The sequence below is a fragment of the Spermophilus citellus genome, assembly GCF_964194105.1.
Source record: "Spermophilus citellus genome assembly, chromosome: 1".
NCBI lineage: Eukaryota > Metazoa > Chordata > Mammalia > Rodentia > Sciuridae > Spermophilus > Spermophilus citellus.
Window position 1 is genome coordinate 183116794 of NC_138182.1, and position 22533 is coordinate 183139326.

General features: G+C 36.5%; 1 protein-coding gene across 1 annotated transcript in view; it reads right to left on the bottom strand.

Annotated features, from left to right (window-relative positions):
* Positions 1 to 9273: 9273 nt before the first annotated feature.
* SPINK5 (serine peptidase inhibitor Kazal type 5) overlaps positions 9274 to 22533 on the bottom strand; it is a gene marked incomplete at both ends in the record, with an annotated part of 83408 nt that continues 70148 nt past the window's right edge. The window contains 10 exons of the mRNA XM_081303142.1: positions 9274 to 9433; positions 12064 to 12194; positions 14776 to 14875; positions 15718 to 15845; positions 15959 to 16048; positions 16657 to 16735; positions 17734 to 17861; positions 20184 to 20262; positions 20420 to 20547; positions 21413 to 21485. Coding sequence (XP_081159268.1) covers positions 9274 to 9433; positions 12064 to 12194; positions 14776 to 14875; positions 15718 to 15845; positions 15959 to 16048; positions 16657 to 16735; positions 17734 to 17861; positions 20184 to 20262; positions 20420 to 20547; positions 21413 to 21485 — 1096 coding nt within the window. The remainder of the gene's footprint in view (positions 9434 to 12063; positions 12195 to 14775; positions 14876 to 15717; positions 15846 to 15958; positions 16049 to 16656; positions 16736 to 17733; positions 17862 to 20183; positions 20263 to 20419; positions 20548 to 21412; positions 21486 to 22533) is intronic.

Here is a 22533-nt window from a genome sequence, read left to right on the forward strand (position 1 = left end):
TCTGGGCTTATGCTGCTTACTCTTTGCATTCTTCTTTAACTGCAATTTCCACTATTTTTTTTATGAATGTAGGCTTCCTCAGCAGGGGAGGTGATTTTATTCTATAAATACATATTTCATGTAACTAGTTTGTTTCCAGAAATTCCAAATTTGTACCAGGAAGAGTATGTAGAATTGCTAAGTTCTTTGAAAAATAATACTCCTTCCTCTTCCTTGTAAGCTTTATGTTATTGACCAGAACCCAAATCATCTATCCCAAAACAACTCTTCTTTTAAAATCCTTACCTTAAATGTCTGAATGTACTCAACAACTTTTAAAGAGAAATTGATCTATACTTAATATTGTTCTATATCAGAGATATAGACAAGAACATTAAGCTCTCTTCTGGAGAAGTCTGATGAGAAAGATACTCATAAATAAGCAGCTACAAAATAGTGACAGCTGATAATTTGGGTGTAAGAATAGGGCATTGTGGGAACCTAAAAATGCAGTAAATTATTCACATCCAAAGGGAGAAAAGATTATGGAAAGCTTCTAGAGTAAAAGCTTGTCTAGTAAAGAGGTAAAAAAAAAATAATTAGTCCAGAGTTTGGAGGGTGAACCTTGCAAGATGGAAGGAATAAAGGAAGGAAGAGGACCAGGGTGAATAGAGAAGATCTTCAGGCTGAGGATGCAGCTCAGCTGGAAAGCAATTGTGAAGCAAGGTGTTGGTTTTGGTCCATTGTGACAAACATACTCATACGCGTGTGTGCACACACTTATGTGCACGTGTGTACACACACAAACCACACACACACACAAATGGGTAGGAAATGATATATGGGAACATGTTCAAGAAAATTATTACACTGTGAAAGGGAGAAAGGCAACACAGGTTTGAAGTTTGAGGTGAATAGAGGCCTAGCGTGTCAGGAAGAGTTTGAAGTCCATCTTGGGAATTGCAGAAGCTACTTAAAGGTTTTAAGTATATGGGGCACTTATCTATGAGTCTTTCTCTGTTCATTCTTTATGACTGAAAAACATTTATAGTCATATATTATTTAGATAGCACTTTTCATTCCAATAGGGATCAATCAAAATGGATTTGTGTGCCAGGATGGTGTCATGGAGGGAATAAAGCACTCTGTTTTGCTTCTTTTCTAGAAGTTTATGATATCATGCATCACTAGTAAAGTCCACAGAGATGTTATTTGAGAACACATTTAGAATCTAACTGGATAAGATATGAGAACTCCCTTGATCAGTGTTAAGAACATCACAAATCATAGTAGAAAAAGAATAGCATATTATTTGGCTTGGGCTACAATAACAGAATACTACATTTGGGTGGCTTAAACCACAGGAATTCACTTTCTTATACTTCAGGATGTTAAAAGTCCAAGATCAGGGAGACAGTAAATTCAGATTTTGGCAAGGGCTCTTCCTGACTTTTTTTTTTTAATCCACATGAGCTTTCCTCTGTGCACAAGTAGAGATTCCTGGTGTCTCTCACACTTTATTAGAAGGACAGTAATGCTGTCAGACTAGGGCCTCACTTTTTAAATTCATTTAGCCTGAATGTTATGGTTTAGATGTGAAGTGTCCCACAAAAGCTCATGTGTGAGACAATGTAAGGTTTGAAGGAGAACTGATTAGGTTGTGAAAGCCTTAAACTAATTAGTGAATTGATTTCTGATGGGATTAACCTAGTGGTAACTGGAGACAGGTGGTGTGTGGCTGGAGGAGGTGGGGCATTGGCAGAGTGGCTATGAGGTGTATATTTGTACCTGATTGTGGGGTCAGTCTCTGATTTCTGATCATCATGTGAGCTTCTTCCCTCTGCCACACTCTTCTACTATTATGCTCTGTCTCACTTTGAGCCCGGAGGAATAGAGCCAGCCTTCTATAGACGCAGACCTCTGAAACCATCATGAGGCCTCAAATAAACTGTTTCTCCTCTACAATTGTTCTGGTTGAGTTCTTAAGTCCCAAAAGATAAAAATCTGACTAAAACACTGAATTACTTCCCTAATCTAATTACAGTCACATTGGGGGGTTCCAGTTTCAACCTGTAAATTTTGAGGGAACACAGTTCAGTCCTTAATATAACACACCAGATTGGGGAACACAAACAAGACTTGTCCTGTGCTTCTCTCAGTTTTAAGCGTGTTAAGTATTTATAAATATCAACTTGTATTATTTTCTACTATCACTATCCTAGAATAGGAAAAGTTCTTAGTGTTTAAGGGAATGGAGAGGGGCAAAGAGAAGACAATTTACCAAAATAAAGAACAAGAAACAGATGTTTGTTCATTACTGAGTTGGTTTACACCCCAGAAACTAGAGCCCCACAGACCAAATTTAACTTGCCACTTTCTTTTGTAAATATAAGTTTTTCCAATATGCTTAGGACCAGGAGAGTTTAGGATTTGGGATATTTTTAGATTTAGGAATATTTTCATATATATATATATATATATATATATATATATATATATATACACACACACACATATGTATTGTGTATAATATATACACAAATATTCTCAAACATAAATGTGAGATTTTTATGTCTGTTATATATAAATGTATACATACATTTATATTCATATATATGCAAATATTCTCTATATATTATGTGTATATATGTATATATATGGTTGGGGATGTGTGTGTGTATATAAGTATACGTATATATATGTATATATGCATATATATATATATATATATATATATAGAGAGAGAGAGAGAGAGAGAGAGAGAGAGAGAGAGAGAAGGGAGCAGGGAAAGATAAATATCTTGGGGATAAGATTTAAGCCTAAACACTAAATTCATTTATGTTTCATATATAGCTTGTACATATAAGTCAAAGGCAATTTTATGTAATGTTTTGAATAATGTTGTACATAAAACAAAGTTTCATACTGTGGAATTTTCCACTTGTTGTATCATGTCAGTGCTTAAAACTTTTGGGATTTTGCAGCATTTAAGATTTCAGACTTTTGTATTAGCAATGCTCAATCTACATATTTTCATTAAAATAGAGTTGGATTTCTTTACATAATATAAATACTTATTTGCGTTTATGTATATAATATCAGCATTTGTTACTGCATCCTCTGGAGGGGAGGAATCTTCTGTTCTCACATGGTGAAAGACAGGTGGTCAAGCAAGTCAAATGCTATAGAAAGACTCTTTCACAAGGGCTTTAATCCCATTCACAAATGGAGCCTTTATGAAGGCTCTATACTTGCTATGGTTGAGATATGGTGTCCCCCAAAAGCTGATCATCATGTGAGCAAGAAAGATTAGAGGAGAGATGATTAAGAGAACTTTAACCTAATGAATGCATTAATCCACTGATAGGGATCAACTGGGTGGTAACTGTAGGCAGGTAGGGAGGTGGGTCACTAGAAACATGCTTTGGAGGTTTATAATTTGTGCTTGGTGAGCAGAGCTCTTTTTGCTTCCTGATTGCCATATCCTGAACTGCGTTCCTCCACCATGCCCTTCTGCCATGATGTAACTCAAGAAGTAACTCCAAGCCCAGAGGAATGGAGTTGACTATCTATGGACTGACACCTTCTCTGAAACTGTTAAAAGTGAATAAACTTTTTCTCCTCTTAAAAATACAAAAGCATTGAATAGTTGTGACAGAGAATATATCTTCCATAAAAATCAAAATATTTTCTAACTGGCTCCTTACAGAAAAAGTTTGCCAATCCATATTCTACATAGGGCCTCTCCTTGGGTGTTTCTGAAGCTTTGAGAGAGATAGGAAGACTCCAGGAGAGTTCATCATATGAGAAAATAAAGAGATTGAAAGGGATAGATCTCTGAAAAATCCATATTCTGAAAAAGAGTCTAAAGTATCAATTATCCTTTGTCATATACTAGAATTTAGAATTTTAGGGATGGTTTGTGAAGCTTTAGGGATATGGGTCTGCTTTTCATTTTCCTTCCAATCAGAATGTAACTCAAGAAGTAACTCCAAAAGTAGTTTCATTGACATTTCATGCAGCTAATTTTTGTTGTGATCATTTTGACATAGATGGCATTTTCATGTACCTCTAGTTTAGTGTATCTAAAAAGAAATCAACTTGAGGCCTCTTTCAAATCCAAAATAATGTGTTCAGCACATTCACACTTTTAACCTTGATCTTGAGCCTCACCCTCCCTTCAATTTTATTTTCCTTTGTTCCCACCCTGTTCCTGATCTCTTCATCTCCACCTTGCTCCAGTCACCCTGTGGTCCCTGGAACTCTGCCCTCCCTGTGTCTCATTCTATTCCAGACCCCACTGACTCCACTCCATTCTGTCTCTCAGCCACATTCTTTCGTGGAGACCCAGGATGATTGCCCGGGGTTGGTTAATTCTTGAGGGCAGAATATTAAAGTTTTGTACATATTACATAAGAAGAATGAGAGAAATGTAAAGGGTTTCTTGTTCAGATATCAATAACATATGAAATGACATGACAAAACATCAGCTCCTCAACAAAAACCTTCTTAGTCATGAAGAGTTCCTAGATTTCCTAGATATGAACAGGAAGGGGATGCAGCCTCCTATGCCATAGAATCTTTAAACCAGATCTTGGAATTGTGAAAGAAAACAGTTCCAACATTGTGTTCTCATTTTTTTCTGAAATAACCCCATATTTTTCATACTTGAAAAATGATTAATAGTCCATAGGGAAAAAAAAAAAAAACCAACATAGGGATTGATGGATTTTCATTCAGTTACAAAAGATAAAGATCACAAAATCCTGTTATAATTGGCCTAGTGGATGGAGGCTTCACTTTTTAAAAGAGCAAAGGAAAATACACAAAATTAACTCTTCAAATCCAAATAGGTTAGTAACACCAGGCACAGTTCGGAGGCTGAGAATGCCTTGGACCATGAAGGGTTCTCTCAAGTTTTCTTCCTCTGGAATGTGTTCAGCACCAGCCCAGAATCTTCAGGTGAACCAGACCCGGAGGTAGACCATGAAACAGATTCTGAGAATGAGTTTCAGCACAGAGGCAGGAGTCCACATATCATTTCATTCCACCAATACCTAATGCTTGGTTCCTCCTTTCCTCATTTTCCATGCCTGTTAGCTTCAGCCCTTGGACTGTGGTTGGTCCAAATAGAGATGTACTTAACATGTCAAATACACACCTATACCAAAGACTTTGCAAGTTAAAGAGTTTATGTTAGTTACATTAAGAGCTTTGGTATATGGGACTACATAAAATACATTATTTAAAATTAAATTTATTCATTTCTTTTGTAGTTCTAGAAAACTTGAAAGCATGGATATGGCTTTTACTGTTTTATTGGAGATTGCTACTCTGGGGACTTGCACATATGGGTAATCATTTCCTTAGTCTTTCCCAGATTATGGGTACAAAGCACCCATATATGGAATTGTCAAGAGGTAACATGGCTGGGTGTGAGAAATTATTCATTAGTTCGCTAGTTCACTGGATGGCTTTACATAACTGAGAGATAGTTATGCTCTTCATGAAAATGCAGGAGCCAAATAGGAGAACTGGTTTTGTAGTAGGCAGCTTTATATACTGCTGGATGCATAGGGGTCCACACTGCCTTCTCTCCTACATAGGCACTCCTTCCCAACTATGACAGCAACTTGAACATAAAGAAAATGAGTAGACTGTCTACCAGTGAGTTTATTAGCAAGACAAAAGGGTACAGTTTATCCAGCTACTGTAAAAAATAAAAAAAAAAAAGTTTCCTTTTATCTTAGGCAGTGACAAAGGAATCCCCCAAAGGGTGTTCTGCGGAGTCTACTTTTATTAAACAGGCAGTTGGACAGACAACATTGTGATCAGGGCATTTTCAGAGCACAGACCAGGTGGGGATTTCTGTGTGCTCTAAGACCACAGTGTCTAGGAGGAAAGAGATGGAAAAAGACTGAAAATCAGTGGGTCCAGTCCCAACAGCTCTGCATTGTTTTCTATAGTAAATAAGAAGAACTCTGAAGCATTCTTTATATATACAGATGACGAAGGTAGGAGGTTCAGAATTTAGGGCATATTTTTTTCCCTCATTGCATCCACCAATCCTTGAATCATTTGTCCTGGAAGAGAAGATGGGAAGGTCAGATGATAGAAGTCAGGTACAATGCAGAGAACTGAGGTGGACAATCAACTGTACTTTAATCAGAGATTCCTGTATTCTGCTAAGAATTAACAATTTACAGTTCTTTTCACATTTTATCCGTGTTTTCCTGTGAATATTATTTGAGCTCCTAGCATGTTTGAACTCCTGTTGAGGTAGATAATACAGAAATGAATATAGCTTAACTCTGCTCTTGATTACATGTGACCTTCATGATGATAAAAAAGATAGGTGTCATTAACACCATTTCATAGATGAGGAAATTGGGCTTCAGATCTTAGTGGCTTACTAAATTCTCAGATTAGGTCATGTTGAATCCAATGCCTGTGATATTAATGCTCTTCTATTACAGTTTGTTTGCACCTTTAGAATAGAATCAGCTATACTCCTTTCCTGGCTTACCTGTTTTCAAACACTGTTGAACTCAAAATTAGTAGAGGATAGGAAAGGCAGCAGAATACAACAGACACTAGTATGGCAATATGTAAATCAGTGGATGTGTAACTGATGTGATTCTGCAATCTGTATACGGGGTAAAAATGCGAGTTCATAACCCATTTGAATCAAAGTGTGAAATATGATATATCAAGAACTATGTAATGTTTTAAACAACCAACAATAAAAATTAAAAAAATTAAAAAATAAAACATTAATCAAAATTAAAAAAAAAATTTAAAAGGGGGTGAAGGCCTAAGACTGTCCTTCTTGGTAACTGCACGTCATCAGCTACTACCATCATGGCAAGAGCAGTTAAGTCATTCCAAACTTAACTATTTATTTCAGTACCTACAAATCAGCTTAACAAGATTTCCTTTGGTTTGAAAGGGACAAGCTGTGGTCTTGTCAAATCTTTTATAGTATGTCATAACATTGAGAATAGTTATTTATTCATCTCACAAAATTATATTTGTAATTTCCTTTATGTGGGAACTATTTGGGCCCAGCTGCCATAGATGGGTCATGGTCCAACATGATGACTACCATGGCTGTATATTCCCAGAGGTTGGAACCTATTGCCTGATATAGCAAATCTGAAATAAGATCTTCTTTACAGTGACTGTTTTTCAGAATCTCCTGATGACTAAGGAATCATGACAGGGAATGGATTATGCAATCAGAAGACACATACTTGACTCAAGATTTGCACTGAGTAACTTGGATAAATGGCAGAGTTTCTCCCAAGTTGGTTTTCTATAAGACGGGGAAGGTGACAATTCCTGCTCTAATCATAAGAATAGTATGAAGATGCAAAAGGGAAAATGTATTTGCAACTCTAAAGAGGTACATAAATCTTAGTAGTTTCTGTATAATAGAAAGCACAACTTAGATAGTAAGCAAATGTATGAGTTTCAGGATCCTCAACCTACTTTTTGAGAAAGTTGCCACTGCCTGGCATCATTTCATTCTTGGGATGCCAGACTCTCTTGGAGGAACTTCCACCCAGCAGTAAAGCTCAGACAATAGGTTCTAACCTATATCTAACCCAGAATATACCACCATAATAACCAGCAGTGCAATACTGAGTCATGCCCATCTGTACCACCTGTACCCAAGATCACTCTAAATCACACAGAGGGAGATGAAACTGCACTCACATCCAGGAAACCTTCTGGTACAGAAATTTGTTTCACCAAAGAAAACTATAAAAATTTTCCTGTCATTAACAACACCAGCTGTGGAACTCTAGTGGAAAGGAAATACCCAGAAATTAAAGGAAACAACTCCCCTCCAAAACCCTGGGTGCCGACCCCCTGGCAAGATTCTTCATTATTTAAAAAAAAATATATATCTTATAAGTGTAACCTTAAGGCAAGTTCCTCCTGAAGTAGTTTTTGTCAAGTCACCCACACAGGATGCTTGTTACAGGGAGGTGTGGTCTATCTGGCTGGAATAAAGATTATTTCCACCTCTTCTTTCTAAGATATATGCAAAGAGGTATGTTTGTGAGGAAGGAGAACAGTATATTCTGTCAATAAAATATGATCAAGAATTTATATATGGAATAGATTAGAAAGTAACATAGGAACTAGCCTTGTCTTTTATGGATGTCTAAAGATCCAACATAGATAATTGCCTGTCAAGTTACATGAGAAAGAAATAGAGGTTTCCTGGTTCTTGGTCTACTCTACTCTGCCTTCCCACTGCTATTCTGAGACCAGAAATACCTGATCACACTCCTAGTATTCCCAATTTCCCACATCAAGGCAATAAGGACTCATTTAGTGTTGCTTTCAAATCTAGCAGAATATTTTTAATTCCATTATTGCTAAAGCTTTTTGTGGCAGTGGCATGAAGTCCATTGAAAAATAATAAAGTTGTTAAATATAGTTGATTAAGATATTTTAATTTTGTTTGATGCAGATATTAAGTATAGTCACATTAAAATGTAATTAGACAAGTTATTTATTTATTTACATTAACTAAGCACTATGCCAGGGTCTTTTTCTAAATTTATACTTGGGACTATCTCTAAATTTATTCTCTGGTCTTAGGTATAATAATGACAGTGATCATCATAATAAAAGTTGTTATTTGTGTTTTAGATGCTGTTCCATGTGTTTTAAAGTCAGTGCTTAGTGATTATTTTCAATAGTTCATTGAGATCTTTGACTTACTGTATTTATGTGATTCACCAAAGGTATAATGCATGAAAAACATTAAAAACTTTCATTTGTGCCCATATTTATCTTCTAACTAAGTGTTTTATCTTATTTGAAATTTTTTTCCAGGTTATAAATCATTTTTCCTGAGGAAGAAACTTCTCAAATAAAGTTACCAGGGAGACTATCAAAGACAGTTATATGTGTTAAAATATCCTTGCAGGGATTTAAATGAAATGGGTCAATGTTCAAGGCTTGGGAAAATTAAATGCAGTGTAATATGAGAGGATATGAGCATTACATAGAAATGTCTGCAATCCAGCTCTGACCCTACCCCTATTCTCTGCTTCATCTTTTTCATGTGGATTATAGAGAATAAAAATTACCCTGCAAAATGTAATGTTAGATTGGAGACATTGCTCATAAAAATCAAGTCATGAGTCTAAAATGTAAACTTGTGTTATTATTCCTACATATTTCAATCATTACTTAATTATCTTCACAGTAAAAATATGACCAATTCTGGGGTCACCAGACCTAGTGTCACTTCTCTGGCCTGAGAAATTTCCATCACCCAGAGCAAGAGGACAGAGGCGGACCAGCTGCTTCTAACACCCTGAGCAGGAAGTCCCGGGTACTCACAGATGCCTGTGCGTCCACAGGGGTTTCTGGGATGCTGCTTTCCTCACACTTCCCTTCACTACGTATGTGTATATTCATTTGACGCATCCTAAAACAGAACAGAGGAAGATTCAAGAATCCTACATGATATATAAATAAGGATCAACGTAAGTAAAACTGAACATCAAAAACTGGAGTTAGAAGGGCCTGGGATCAAAACACAACCATTCTCCAGGGTTCATCCTCTAGGTTCAGTCTCTCTTGCTCCAGATATCCTCTAGCCCTGAACCTATACTGTCACATTTCATCCACTAATACTCATAGAATTTCAGAATGTTGGACATCATCTACTCCACAGGTCATGATTTTGTAGATGGGAATATCAGATCCCAGAGAGAAGGCTGACTATATTAAATTTATGTAATATGACTTGGGGCCACGGAAAATATAACAAGACACCAAACAAGACACCATCAAACAGTCTGTACCTCATCATTTGAAATAATCTTAAAGAGTAGGAATTATAGTGCCTATCACTCAAGAAATATTATGAATCAAACATGGACTTGTTTGCCTCTGGGGTTGGAAACTGGTTGTCTAACAAGAAAGGGCACTTGGTCTTTGGATAGAATTTATGTTGAAATTTCTCCCCTACAACTTCTCTAACATCACTGGAAAAAAAAAATGGACCCTCTTGTCTGGGATAACCTGAGTCTTCTCTTCTCTATAATATATATTCCCAGATTCTTTTGCTAAACAATACATCCTGAGGCATGCTTTATTAATATTTTCATCATGTAAGTTTCTGACTCTAAATCCCCCTTGAATAGAGGATCAATTTTTATGGGCCTATACAATTAATACAAAGTTTGATGAAATTATATAGATGATTTAATTCCTGATACTTGTAATAAAAAGGAATTGGAGGATTTCTGGACTGGGTGTACAGTATACACAACAACTTATCTCCTAGACGATAATATTCACTGCTTAAACAAGGCTTATTAACTTTAAATTCTGTAGGGTTCATAAATGGTTTATAAGTCACCCATAAGCCCATAAATGTTATGCATACAAGTCTCTCATGTTACATCATTATTTTTCTATTCTTAAAAGCAGTAACTTTTTTATGTTACCAAAGGAATCCTTGCTTCCACAAAGTTTTATTGAGCTACTGCTTTGGATATAACTGGAGTACAGTGAATAAATAATTTAAAAAAACTATTTAGACCCAAATCAACAAGGCTAAGATGTTGTCTAATGTATGTCCTGGCTTTGTGACTTTTAATGAATTACCTGAACTCTCTAAACCTCTCTGAACAAAGATGCCAATACCCCTCCATAGCAGGTTATAGGGACTCCTTGACTGAATGTGAAGGTATTCTATCTACCATACCTTACATACTTACATATAGTTCCTAGAACACATAAGCACTTATGTGCATAATTTATGTTTTTAAGTATGTGACCTGGGTATGTTTTTTCCTTTTATGAGTTATTTTATTCAAAATAGAATAAATGCCAATTCAGATATTTTCTAGGTTTGAAAATGAGGATATCAAGGAGTTTCTTCCTTATATCCTGGACCTTGTTTACAGTGTTGAAAGAAAGCCTGAGTAGTAATTGAACTGCAGTGTAAGTCTAGGGTGGCGTGGGATGGAAAAGCCAAACTCCGTCACCATAGTTTCATGGAAAATTTGTCTACTGGAGCAAAGTTAAAACCAATAGTTAAAGCAATAAAATAGATCCCTTAAAATAAAAATATTTTTATATCTAATAGTTATTCTAAATAACCTGTGGAGTCAGCTGCTTAGAGAACTGTCTCCAATTTTTTAATGGAGATATCAAAGGAATGATGAGGCAATTTGGATTACACGGACAGTAATAAATTAGAATTAACCTAGACATCAGTATGCCCTTTGCTCTGGGATTCTTTTTTTTTTTTTTTTTTGGTTCTGGTAATTGAACCCAGGGGCATTTAACCACATTCCAGCCCTTTTATTTATTTATTTATTTATTTATTTATATTTTGAGACAGGATCTCACTAAGCTTCTTTGGTCCTCCCTAAGTTGTTGAGGCTGGCCTTGAACTTGAGATCCTCCTGCCTCAGCCCCCTGAGCCACTGGGATTACAGGTGAGCATGACACCTGGCATGTTTTGCACTGTCTTTTGTATGGAACCACTTCCTTCAATAAGAAGGTTCACAGAAGGTGGGAAGTCAGTGACTCTCTTATAGCCATAGGACTTGTTTAGACATCATAGGTGAGGCTGACTCTACACAGCAGTGGTTCTCCACACTTTCCTTAGCCATGTGCAGGACGAATGATGTCCATGCTCCCATGAGTATACGTGAGCTTATAGAGAAGCTCTGTAATGGCTGTAGCCAAACCCCTGTTTGTGTTCTCTTCTACTCAGTAAAGAATATTACAATATACGTAAGCAGTTTTATCAAAGAAATAGCAGTGAATCCTTTCTATTCCATATAAGAAAGATGTGGAATTTTGAATTTTTTAACTGTTATGATTTATAAATGACTAAAATATTCCCCAACAGGGCTGGAGATATAGCTCAGTTGCTTGCACAAGGCCCTGAGTTCTATTCCCCAGCAACGCACGCACACACACACACACACACACACACACACACACACCAACATGATATGATATCAGTACACTAGTGTAGGTCAACACTATCGCTGGGCTGCTCTGGGAGTTTTGAGGTGCATCCTGCATACTTACAGGTTTTCATGACAGAGCATACAAGGGTTGTTATATGTTTGTCCATCATCACCACAGACAGGCTGTAAATCCTTTGGGCAAAGAAAACCCATCCTTGGCAGCACTCGGTACTGTTTGCACATCTCGGAATCCTGAACAAACAAAGCATAAAGCAGACTTACTTAACAGCATTCAAAGAAAAGGACAGGTTTGGGAGCACATCCTGGTTTCCTTAATCACATCTGGGTAAATGATTAGGAACAGGACAGTGATACAAACTACATATTTATTTCACACCATATTAGACAGACTTAACCTCCTGGATTTGGTTCAAGTATAAAAGACGACTTTCTAAACAAAGGAACCAAGGAGAACAAAACAATAACAGCATAAATCCCATGAAGTACCAGGCATGGTAAGCTGTGCATGCCTAGGAAGAAAATTAGGATGTTAATCACACAAGAAATAACATCCACTTTTTAAAGGAAGGTGCTGTTAATGTACATCCTAGAAGGAAAAAAACTCATAGCTAAATACTAGTTAATTGCATGGGGTTTTGAGACCTAGCTCTGCCACTAAGTAGAGAGCAATTTATCTAGATTTTTTGAGCCTTAATTTCCTCACCTGAATAACAAAAATAGTAGCTCTTACATTATTGATTTTGGAATTATATCAAGTAATGTATTTGAATGCATGTGTAATACAGAGTCTATTGCATTCCAAAAGCTCAGTAAATATTAGTTATCAGTACATTTTCCATGGTAATCATTGTATTTTCAACATAGAAGAAACATGTTTTTATAGTCTTTTGGAAGTACGAGTTGAACAATACTTAATGTGATAGCAAAAACAACAAAAATAATTTGATTATTCAGAAAAAAAAGTAAGACCAAAAGAAAAAGAATTAAAGGAGGGTGAACAGATTTGAAAACAAATAGGATGACAGAAGACAAATTTGATGGTGATTATAAATGTTACGAGACAGAAATGTCAAGCAGGAAGAACATGAAGGTCCTACTATCATTTATAAGAAATATACTTTAAGTATGAGGGAATTGGCAGGTTTAAAGTACAAGAATGAGTCTTAAATCACTCATGACTGAAAGTCATGATACAATTGAGAAATGATTTAGAGTAAAGGACAGCAAAAATATAAACTATCCAGGGGCTGGGATTGTGGCTCAGCAGTAGAGCGCTCCCCTAGCATGGGTGGGACCTGGGTTCAATCCTCAGCACCACATAAAAATAAAGGCATTGTGTTGTGTCCATCTACACCTAAAAATAATAAATATTTAATATATATAAGTATATATATATACATATATATATATATAAACTATCCAATCTCAGCAATTTAAGCAGTGGTTTGAGAGAAATTTAAAATTTATACAGATTGAAAAATAAGAAAGTTTTAAAGCAGTGGTTTGAGAGAAATTTAAAATTTATACGGATTGAATAATAAGAAAGTTTTAAAATCAATTATGAAAACTACTATCTCAAGAATCCAGCAGATGATGGGCAAATTAAGTTCAAAGAAACCAGAAGGAAAAAAAGGAGAAAGTGATGAAATAAAGAGAACAAAGCCAAAAGCTAGCTTCTAGAAGAGATTAATAGATTGATTAATAGAGTGATATCTACCTGTGAAGTCAATGAAAAAGGCAGAAAAATACACATCACCATTCTTAAAAATCAAAAGAGATATCAACTACAGATATTAAAAGGATAACATGGAAATATTGTGAATAACTTTATGCCAATGAAATTGACAACTTAGAACAAATTAATAAATTTATTGGAAACTATACTCTGAAACAAACACAAAGAAGAAATTAAAAATGCAATGGTATTATAACAGTTGATACTCCAAGGGATTTGGGCAGCAACTACTTGTTCTTTTGTTTTGATAAATAATTCAGACATCTAAATAAACTGCTTTAGACTGTAGTGAGTTCCATATTAATATAAATATTCAGGGAGATTTCAGACAGGAACTTCTAGTAATCTTGGCAAATCTGGACTGAACTAGTTAAGTCCCTTGTATTTTCAGGTTACTGTAGCTGCAATGATTGCTATCAGGACAAAGCCCTACAAAAGAAGCAAAAGACAGAAGCAACAAAGGCAGGATGCTTCTTTTCTTAGTACATCGACTCTGAACAAATTCTCTTGACTCCACTTTTAAAGTGGAGCCAGAATCCACCACCTCTGAGGAGCTCTACCCTCCATGGTGGTAAAAGCCAGCATAACTTTTTCATGAATTACTGCAGTCTCTCATGGATTATCTGGCTTCTGCCCTTGCCTTCCTGTAATGTCTTTCCAGAATGATTTGCTGTGTGTTCTTGGCTATTAGGAAGGGATTGGGCTGGAGGAGGCAAATGAGTAGAAGCTGAGTGATGGACCTTTCTGACCTGCAGATATTAGAAAATTAAGGCATCTGACTACATATTTAACCACACATTGAGTTAGTCTCACCCAATTCTTAAAATTTCAGAATGTTCCCAATGCAATCACAGCTAATAATCTCAAAGAGCAGAAAGATGCACTGATGAGTAATCCCAGAGATGTCACCAAGCATGAACTGCATCTAGTCCTCTAAGCAAAGCTCTCTCTCGGGGCTGCACCCAATCAGCCTCCCCAGACCCTGCTAGCAAATGGGAATTATGCAAAAGGAGCAGCTGTAGTGAAAATGCAAGTGAATTAAATTCTTGAATAGGTTTTCAAAATAGTCATTCTTACCAGAGAAGAATTGGGCGAACCTGGGCTTTTTTCCTCTTCGGAAGCTCTAATGTGGAATGACATTTTATGAAGTTTTACCTTTTCAAAAGTTTCTTTTTGACTGAGCAAGGGAACAAAATATCATCATCATCATCATCATTATCATCATTATTATTATTATTTAAAGTAATAATCACAAGGGGAATGTGAATGGGATGTCTAGTGGAGAGTTGGGCAATCTTGGTAAAATATTATGGAACCCAGAACATTAGAGAGCAACCAGGAAAAAACATCTAGAAAAGTATGCAACAGGGAGTTGGTGTAGAGCTCTTATCACTTCATAGATGTGTGACCTTAGACAAGTGGCCTAGAGTCTTTGAGTCTCAATTTCCTAGAATATAGAGAGTACAGTGTTGGTAGTTCCTACTTCAAAAAAATACTCTGTGAAAGTTAAATAAATATTGTTATTCTTATCTTAGTGTTTTTCATAACTATTGATTGTCACCATCATCAACTTGTACATTGGTCTCAAAATTTGTTTGATCATTAAAACAATTTTGAAACCTTTTCTAAAACACAAATTCTTTAGCTCTAGAAATTTTGATTTAATAAATTTTTAAGTATAAAAATCTGCTTTTAAAAAGACTTCTCTGCTGAATCCAATAGAGTTGTAGAACAAAGATTTGGAATGATCCCTTTTAACTATGATGCTGAAAGCAGGCGGAAAAAATGTAAGTGGCACAGCAAGTATCATGGTAAGAACTTACACCTGGGTTTCCTGTCAGCAAGTTCAACCACTCCTTCTACTATTTCTACCAGGCTGGGTATTCTCACTTTAAGGGCAAGGATTCTAAAGACTTATTTTAAGGACTCCGTGGCTCCATGAGCACACACAGTTATTTAATGAACTGTTTCTAAAAACGCAGCTCCCCTGCTTCTAAAGCCAGAGTGGGATCTCCTTACAAGACAGCTCTGCACTTGTGGCACTTGTTTCTGTAGAACTTTCCATCATCGCCACGGACGGGGTCATGCTCTCGGGTACAGATGAGCTCTCCATTCCTCAAGTGTTTCCGAAACTCACTGCACTCATCCTGGAAGATGAGAGAGGGGGAGGTTAACAGGGCCTTTTCCTTTTTTGCTAGGGGGCTTTAGGACACAAAGGTGGCTTTAGGTAGTCCTCCGCTGGCTCTGGGCTCAGACTCACTGCTCTGATCCCGGCAACTGAGGCCAAGGTACTCCCAGACTGTCTAAACTTTGCCTCCTCTGCTTCATTCTGAACCTCTCTGCACTGGTCCTGGAAATGTAGAGAAACATAAAACAATACTTGATACGCCCTCCTTCTTGTCCTTTCCCTTTCATCCACTGTTCCCCATTTCCACATTAGGTGTGCTGTTAGCTCCAGGAGAATCCCACCAGAATGCAACTCTATAAATGTGATTATCACTGTTAAAGGACTGAATGGAGGTTCTTCTTTGCAGTCTTGAAAAGCAAAATAGAAAAGGCAGCATGGTGTATGCACTATTGATTCGTTGATGCTGAGAAAATCATCTGGAGAAAACAGAAAAAAAGACATCAAGGAGAGAAACTAACCAGAAGACTTAAGATTAGTTTAACTTGCCTGTATTATTAAAACCAATGACTACGAACTACTGGAATCTTCATTTCTCCTAAAGCAGAAAGACTAAAGCAATAATTGACACATGCTCTAGGAAAATTATCCACAAAATCAAGAAAAGCATCAGACCCCCAAAATCTCATTATTACCCAGAGTGATAACAGTGGCAAAATCAATGATCTTTTACACAAAATATTAGTATCTTTGTTATCCCAAGACTGCAAAAGAAGGCAAGATTCTAAAGGTGAAAGGTGGAAGAGTTATTTTGTTATCTTTTAAGAAACAACCTTTGCATCATTTGAAGGCTTGTTTGAAGGCTTGGAACTTGACTCTTTATCATTTTTTCTTTCACTGGCTTCTCGCTCACTGCAGAAGGAAAAAGAAAAATAGGATGTGTGTGTGTGTGTGTGTGTGTGTGTGTGTGTATTTTAAGGCTTGTTAATGAATTGTCTTTAGGCAATTCTTTTGGGGGGGTACTGAAAATTGAATGTAAGGGCACTCAACCACTGAGCCATGTCACCCATTGTTTTTAATTTTTATTTTGAGACAGGGTCTCATTAAGTTGCTTAGTGTCTCACCGAGTTTCGCAAACTGATCTCGAACTTGTGATCGTCCTGCCTCAGCCTCCCGAGTCACTAGGATTATAGGCATGCACCACCAGGATGGCTAATCTTGCCAATTCTAAACATTAGCAAATCTAACACTATTTTCTCAAACTGAAAAAAATGCCTAGTCTGTTCTGGGGGTTGGAGTTTTCATATCATATCTATGGCAATCAATGCTCTCAAGTTTCTTTATTTCACTTATGATACTGTCATCAAGAATGACAGGATCCTAAAAGGCCATTACTTTATTTTCTCTTAATAGAATACATTTATCTACAGAGGTGTTTCCTTTCCCACTCTCATCTTTCCAGGTGTATTATATCTAAACTCTGCATTGAGATTGTTCTTTACATAGTGATAGTGATTTGAAGTTTAGAAACATTTTTAAAAAATGTTCTCACTTTGAATCCCCACAACAACTGTATTGGGTATTCGTTGTATTTCACTCACAGAGAGAAGAGACTGAGGCTCTGCAAAGTGAGCTGGCTTGTCCCAGATTACTTACTAAACCCCCTCTTGAAAGGCCATGGATTTTGTTATTAGACTGTAGCTATTTTCCTATCACAGGGACTTCACATAGGATTATGCTTCTTATCATTGAAATTAAAAAAAAAGAAAATTTTAATGTTTTGGAAACTAACTGTTCTCTTCAGAATTGAATATCTATTTATCTTTAATGTGTGAAGCCAAGGGCTCTTAGGTTTTAAAGTAATAGGCATAATATAACAAATGCACAGAAAAATAAGCCTCTTCACTCACAAGACGCTCAGACACATGGCACACTTGTTGACATGCATCTTGCCATCTGGGCCTCGAACAGGGTTATTTTCTCTGGTGCAGACAAGCTTTCCATCTTTCTGCTTGCTCCGGAATTCATAACACAGATCCTGTCAACAGGAGGGGTGGAGGAGGAAAGATGATGTTACTATAATAGGCTGATCTTTGAAGCCTGAAAACATGATTGGTTGGTTAGATATGAATTCATAACACTTGAAGGGGGAAAAAAAGAAAAAATGAGATTTCTGAGATGAAATGTGTTTTAAAGGTATTCTATCCAATCTCTGTCTAAATAGTTTGAATCCTGTCCACAGAATCTCTCCCAATAACTGTCTTACCCTAGTGGAATTTCACTACTGCTTGGAGAAAACATTCTATTTTTACATAGTCTCTTGAGATGCTGACCACTAAATCTGTTTCTGCAACTGTAGTCATTACTATATATATTAAAAGTCTAATTCAACAGCCCTGGAATGAATGGAAAACACTCTTATGGCAAGATATACAAACATGTAAATGTTCAGTTTTGTTCCTCAATACAATTTTTAACCCCCCCCCCACATACACACTTTTGTTTTTTTTTTAATCAAATGCGGACTACATGTCAGACATTTGTTACATGCTCTAATAGGTTTCCTGTCATGGTCATAGAAATCCATAAGATAAATATTCATTATCCCCATTTTCAGATGAGAAAAATATGAATAAGCAATATTAAGTAGTTAACATCAAAGTTAGAGTTTTGAACAGGAATCTTATGACAACTAGGCTTTTCTTTTTATTGCTTTGCTTTTACATGAAAAATAAAAATCCTGTATACTTCTTAAAAAAATAAAAAATAGAGCTGAGTTTTTTTTCCCTCCCAGTTTTGGAACCTTGGACCTGACACATAGTAGGCAAGTGCTCTACCACTGAACCACATCCAAGCTGACTTTTTTGTTGGTTGAAAATAAGGACATCAAAAAGAAGTCAATATAACTGAGTCCACAGAACCTGGCATTTTTTAAAGCTTTGGAGATGTGTAGAAGTCACTTGAACTTCCTTTAACTTCAAAGAGGCAAAGTAGATATACGAAAACATCTTTAAAAATACTGCTAAATGCCTAGAGATCATAGTGTTTCTTTTTTCTTTAAATTGTGAAATTCATAAACAATTCCAGGACTTCTTTTGTTGTAGTTGTTGATGTTTTAATGTGCAGGGATCAAACCCAGCTTCACATATGCCATGCAAGCTCTCTACCACTGAGCCATGTCTCCCACCTTCCAGGCCTGCTTTAATCTGCTGCATGAAGGAAGGAAGGAAGGAAGGAAGGAAGGAAGGAAGGAAGGAAGGAAGGAAACATGCAGGAAATATTTCTGGAATTTGAAATTGAATACCTGATAAATATATTAAATGTCTCACAACCATCATTTTTAGAAGTAACTAGAATCATATTCTTTTCTAGGTACCCAGAGTACCACAAACATTCTTCTTAGTACCCATCTGCCTGTAGTGTAACTCTTGCTTTAAGGGTTTAGTCCCTTCTGTTTAATATTTATGTGTAGTCACTGTCTCTTGAATTTTTTTCTGTTGTAAAATTTAAACAACCCACATCATACATATTAGGTATTTCTAAATATGGTAATTTTTACTTACAGTTGAACCAGAATTGTCTTTTGACACATACATGAAATCTCAATACTTTAAATACACACACACACACACACACACACACACACACACACAGATAGTTATTTTTCGGTGTGAAATTTCCAAAATATTACAAACATGAATTGTTGACCAAAATTGACCAAAATTTTACATGAAATCCAGTTCAGATCATCTGAAGTTGTACAATAAATTGTATTCTCAAAGCCTTTCATCACTGAAATGCACAATAGATATTGCCCAGATATTTTAGAGAAACTATGATTACTATTAATGTTTCATTTTGTTTAGTCCAGTACAGTGAACTGATGAAAAGTTGCCTCACTACTTGGAAAACCTGCTTAGGAAAATTTTACTATTTTGTTTTTCTATTTGGAATCTCTGGACAGATTAGAAGGATGACCCTATGTAAAGTTCTATAGGGTGAACACTATTTATAAAGCCAAAATCAACTCTAAGTGGCACTGAAATGCCAGCTAAAGAATTTATCTTCTCAAACTTTAAATTTTGATACTTGCTTTCTTATTCGTAATTTTTGGTTCCTTTTTTTTTGTTTTAAAACTTTAGAAGTGAAATTCACTGAATGTATGATCACAATAATTTGAGAACTGTCACTTGCCCTACAAATGTGTGCATCAGAGCTGACCCTGGGGCTCTGGAGAGTAGGCTGTTTCTTTGTAAGAAGGAATGACGGGAAAAGTCTGCCCTCCACAAACACTCTTCAGATGAATTCATGAACAGCAAAGCAACCTAGTGTAGGCATTAGTGTGTCTAGCATGCATCACCTCCTTGTTGTTGTTCTTTTCCCCTGTATTTTTCTTTTCTTCATCTTCTTTCTTTTTTTTCTCAGCTGCTTCCTTTTCCCTGAAGGAAAGGAGGAAAAGAAACATTTCAACCAAAGTGAATAAACCCCTCATCAATGACAAGATCTTCTTCTAAAACAATTTCTCCTTTCTCACATTGTTGAGAAATTGCACTTTCCTGACTTGCAGACAAGACCCCTATTTTGGTAGGTACTCACAGCCTCTCCTTACACATGGCACATTTATTGCCATGTGTCTTGCCATCAGGACCCCGGACGGGGTCGCTCTCTCGAGTGCAGATGAGTTGTCCATTTTTTAGTTGGCTTCTAAACTCATCACATACATCCTGAAAAGAAGGAAACATTATGTCAGAAGTGCTGTTTTCACATAGTATTGACCGGATTTGAAAATCAGACTGCATCCAAGAGCAAGGCAGCCAGTTAATCTTGCTTTGCTTGATACAATTATGGCCCATTAAAATGGCTGTGTCCCAATTTCTGGAACCTGCAAAAATGCTGCTTTACATGTCAAGGGCGGGGGGTTGTATCGAATACAGAATTAGATCTGGCATTTATGTTTGAAATGGGGAGGTTATCAGACTGGATCAAATGTAAATACAAAGGTTCTTATCCATGAAAGAGGGAAGCAAGAAATTCAGTGTCACAATGATAGAGCATAATAAAGACTTGACAGGCCCTGGCTCGCTTTGAAGACAAGCAGGTTCCCTCCAAAAGTTAATGAAGGCAAAGAATCAGAACTTTCTATGGAGTTTCCGCAAAGGAACACAACTTTACTGATGTGCTGGTTTCAGTGAGACCATTTAGAATTTCTAAAATCCAGAAATTTAAGATAATAAGGTTGTATTGTTATATGCTACTGTTTATAGTGATTTGTTATAATAGCAATTTAAAAAGAACTATACTTGTTAAAACTTATTTTCTCTAAAATAAAGTTTAAAGGTTTTACAAGCTGCTGAGACAATTGAATAAACTATGATTTAGTAATTGTAATGATTAATAAATCATTAGACTGGAAGGTTCCCATTTGACATTAAATTGCCAAATTTGCAAATTGCCAATAATATTCTTGTTTTAACATTGGTTCCTGACCTTCAAAGGACAAGATGTTGGTTGACCATATTCACAACCCCTTTCTATGTCTATGAGGACTTAGAGAAAGACAGTTTTGTCAAAACCTAGTTAATGACTCACCTTTCCTGACTCTGATCCAGTCTCATTTGATCTGACGCCAGAATTCTTTTCTTTTTCCTCTACTTCTTTTTGCCTGAGAGAGAAAAGTGTCAAAAAGTGTCACCTTAGCAGCACGTACTCAGGGGTGATGGTTTACATAGCCTGAACCTCCTCTAGAGCAACTCCTTCTGCCCCTCATAGAGGAGGACAGTCCATTGAGTTACTGACCTTAGAGCAGTTGGCCTTCATCACAAGGTACATCAACTCCCAATTACAGAGTCTCCTATGTTTGTGTCCAGATTTATCTTCCTTTAAATTTCATTCTGTTGATCATATTCTCAGAACAATACAGAGCTTGACACTCAATCTATTACTCCTTGGTGTTAGCCCTTTCCTCAGGTCCTTGGTCTTTCAGTATAAGCAATGGTTTCTACTGCTGCATCAGCTCTCCATTCCACTTCCTTAACTTTGAAGTCAACCCATTAAATCATCATTTCTCAAAGTGTGGAACCCAAAATAGAAATAATAGTAATATGCAAAGCATCTGAGGATCACATTCTGTTTTATATCTTATCTTTCTCATTGTTATGGGTTAGATGTGAGGTGTCCCCCAAATGCTCATGTGTGAGACAATGCAAGAAGGCTTAGGGGTGAAATGATTGGGTTATAAAAGCCTTAACCCAATCAGTGAGTTAACCCTCCGATAGGGATTAAGTGGGTGGTAACTGAAGGCAGGTAGGGTGTGGCTGGAGGGGTGGGTCCTCAGGGGCATGTCTTTGGGGTATATATTTTGTATCTGATGAGTGGAGTCTCTCTGCTTCACAGTGGCCATGTCTGAAGCTACTTCTTTAAGTCACACTGTTCTGCCCTGATGTTGAGCCTCACTTTGAGGCCCAAAGAGTGGAGTTGGCCCTCTATTGTTGAGCCCCCACAAAAGCCTCTTCTTCCTCTAATTGTTCTTGTCAGTTTTTCAGTCACAGCAGTGAAATAATTTGACTAAAATACTCACAAATGATTTATGCCAGTGGTCTATAAGTTTTTACATGCATTAAGAATTACCTGAGAGATTGTTCAAATTTTTTTTCTTATTCAAAATTTTTTATTTGTTTTAATTAGTTATATATAACAGTAGAATGCATTTA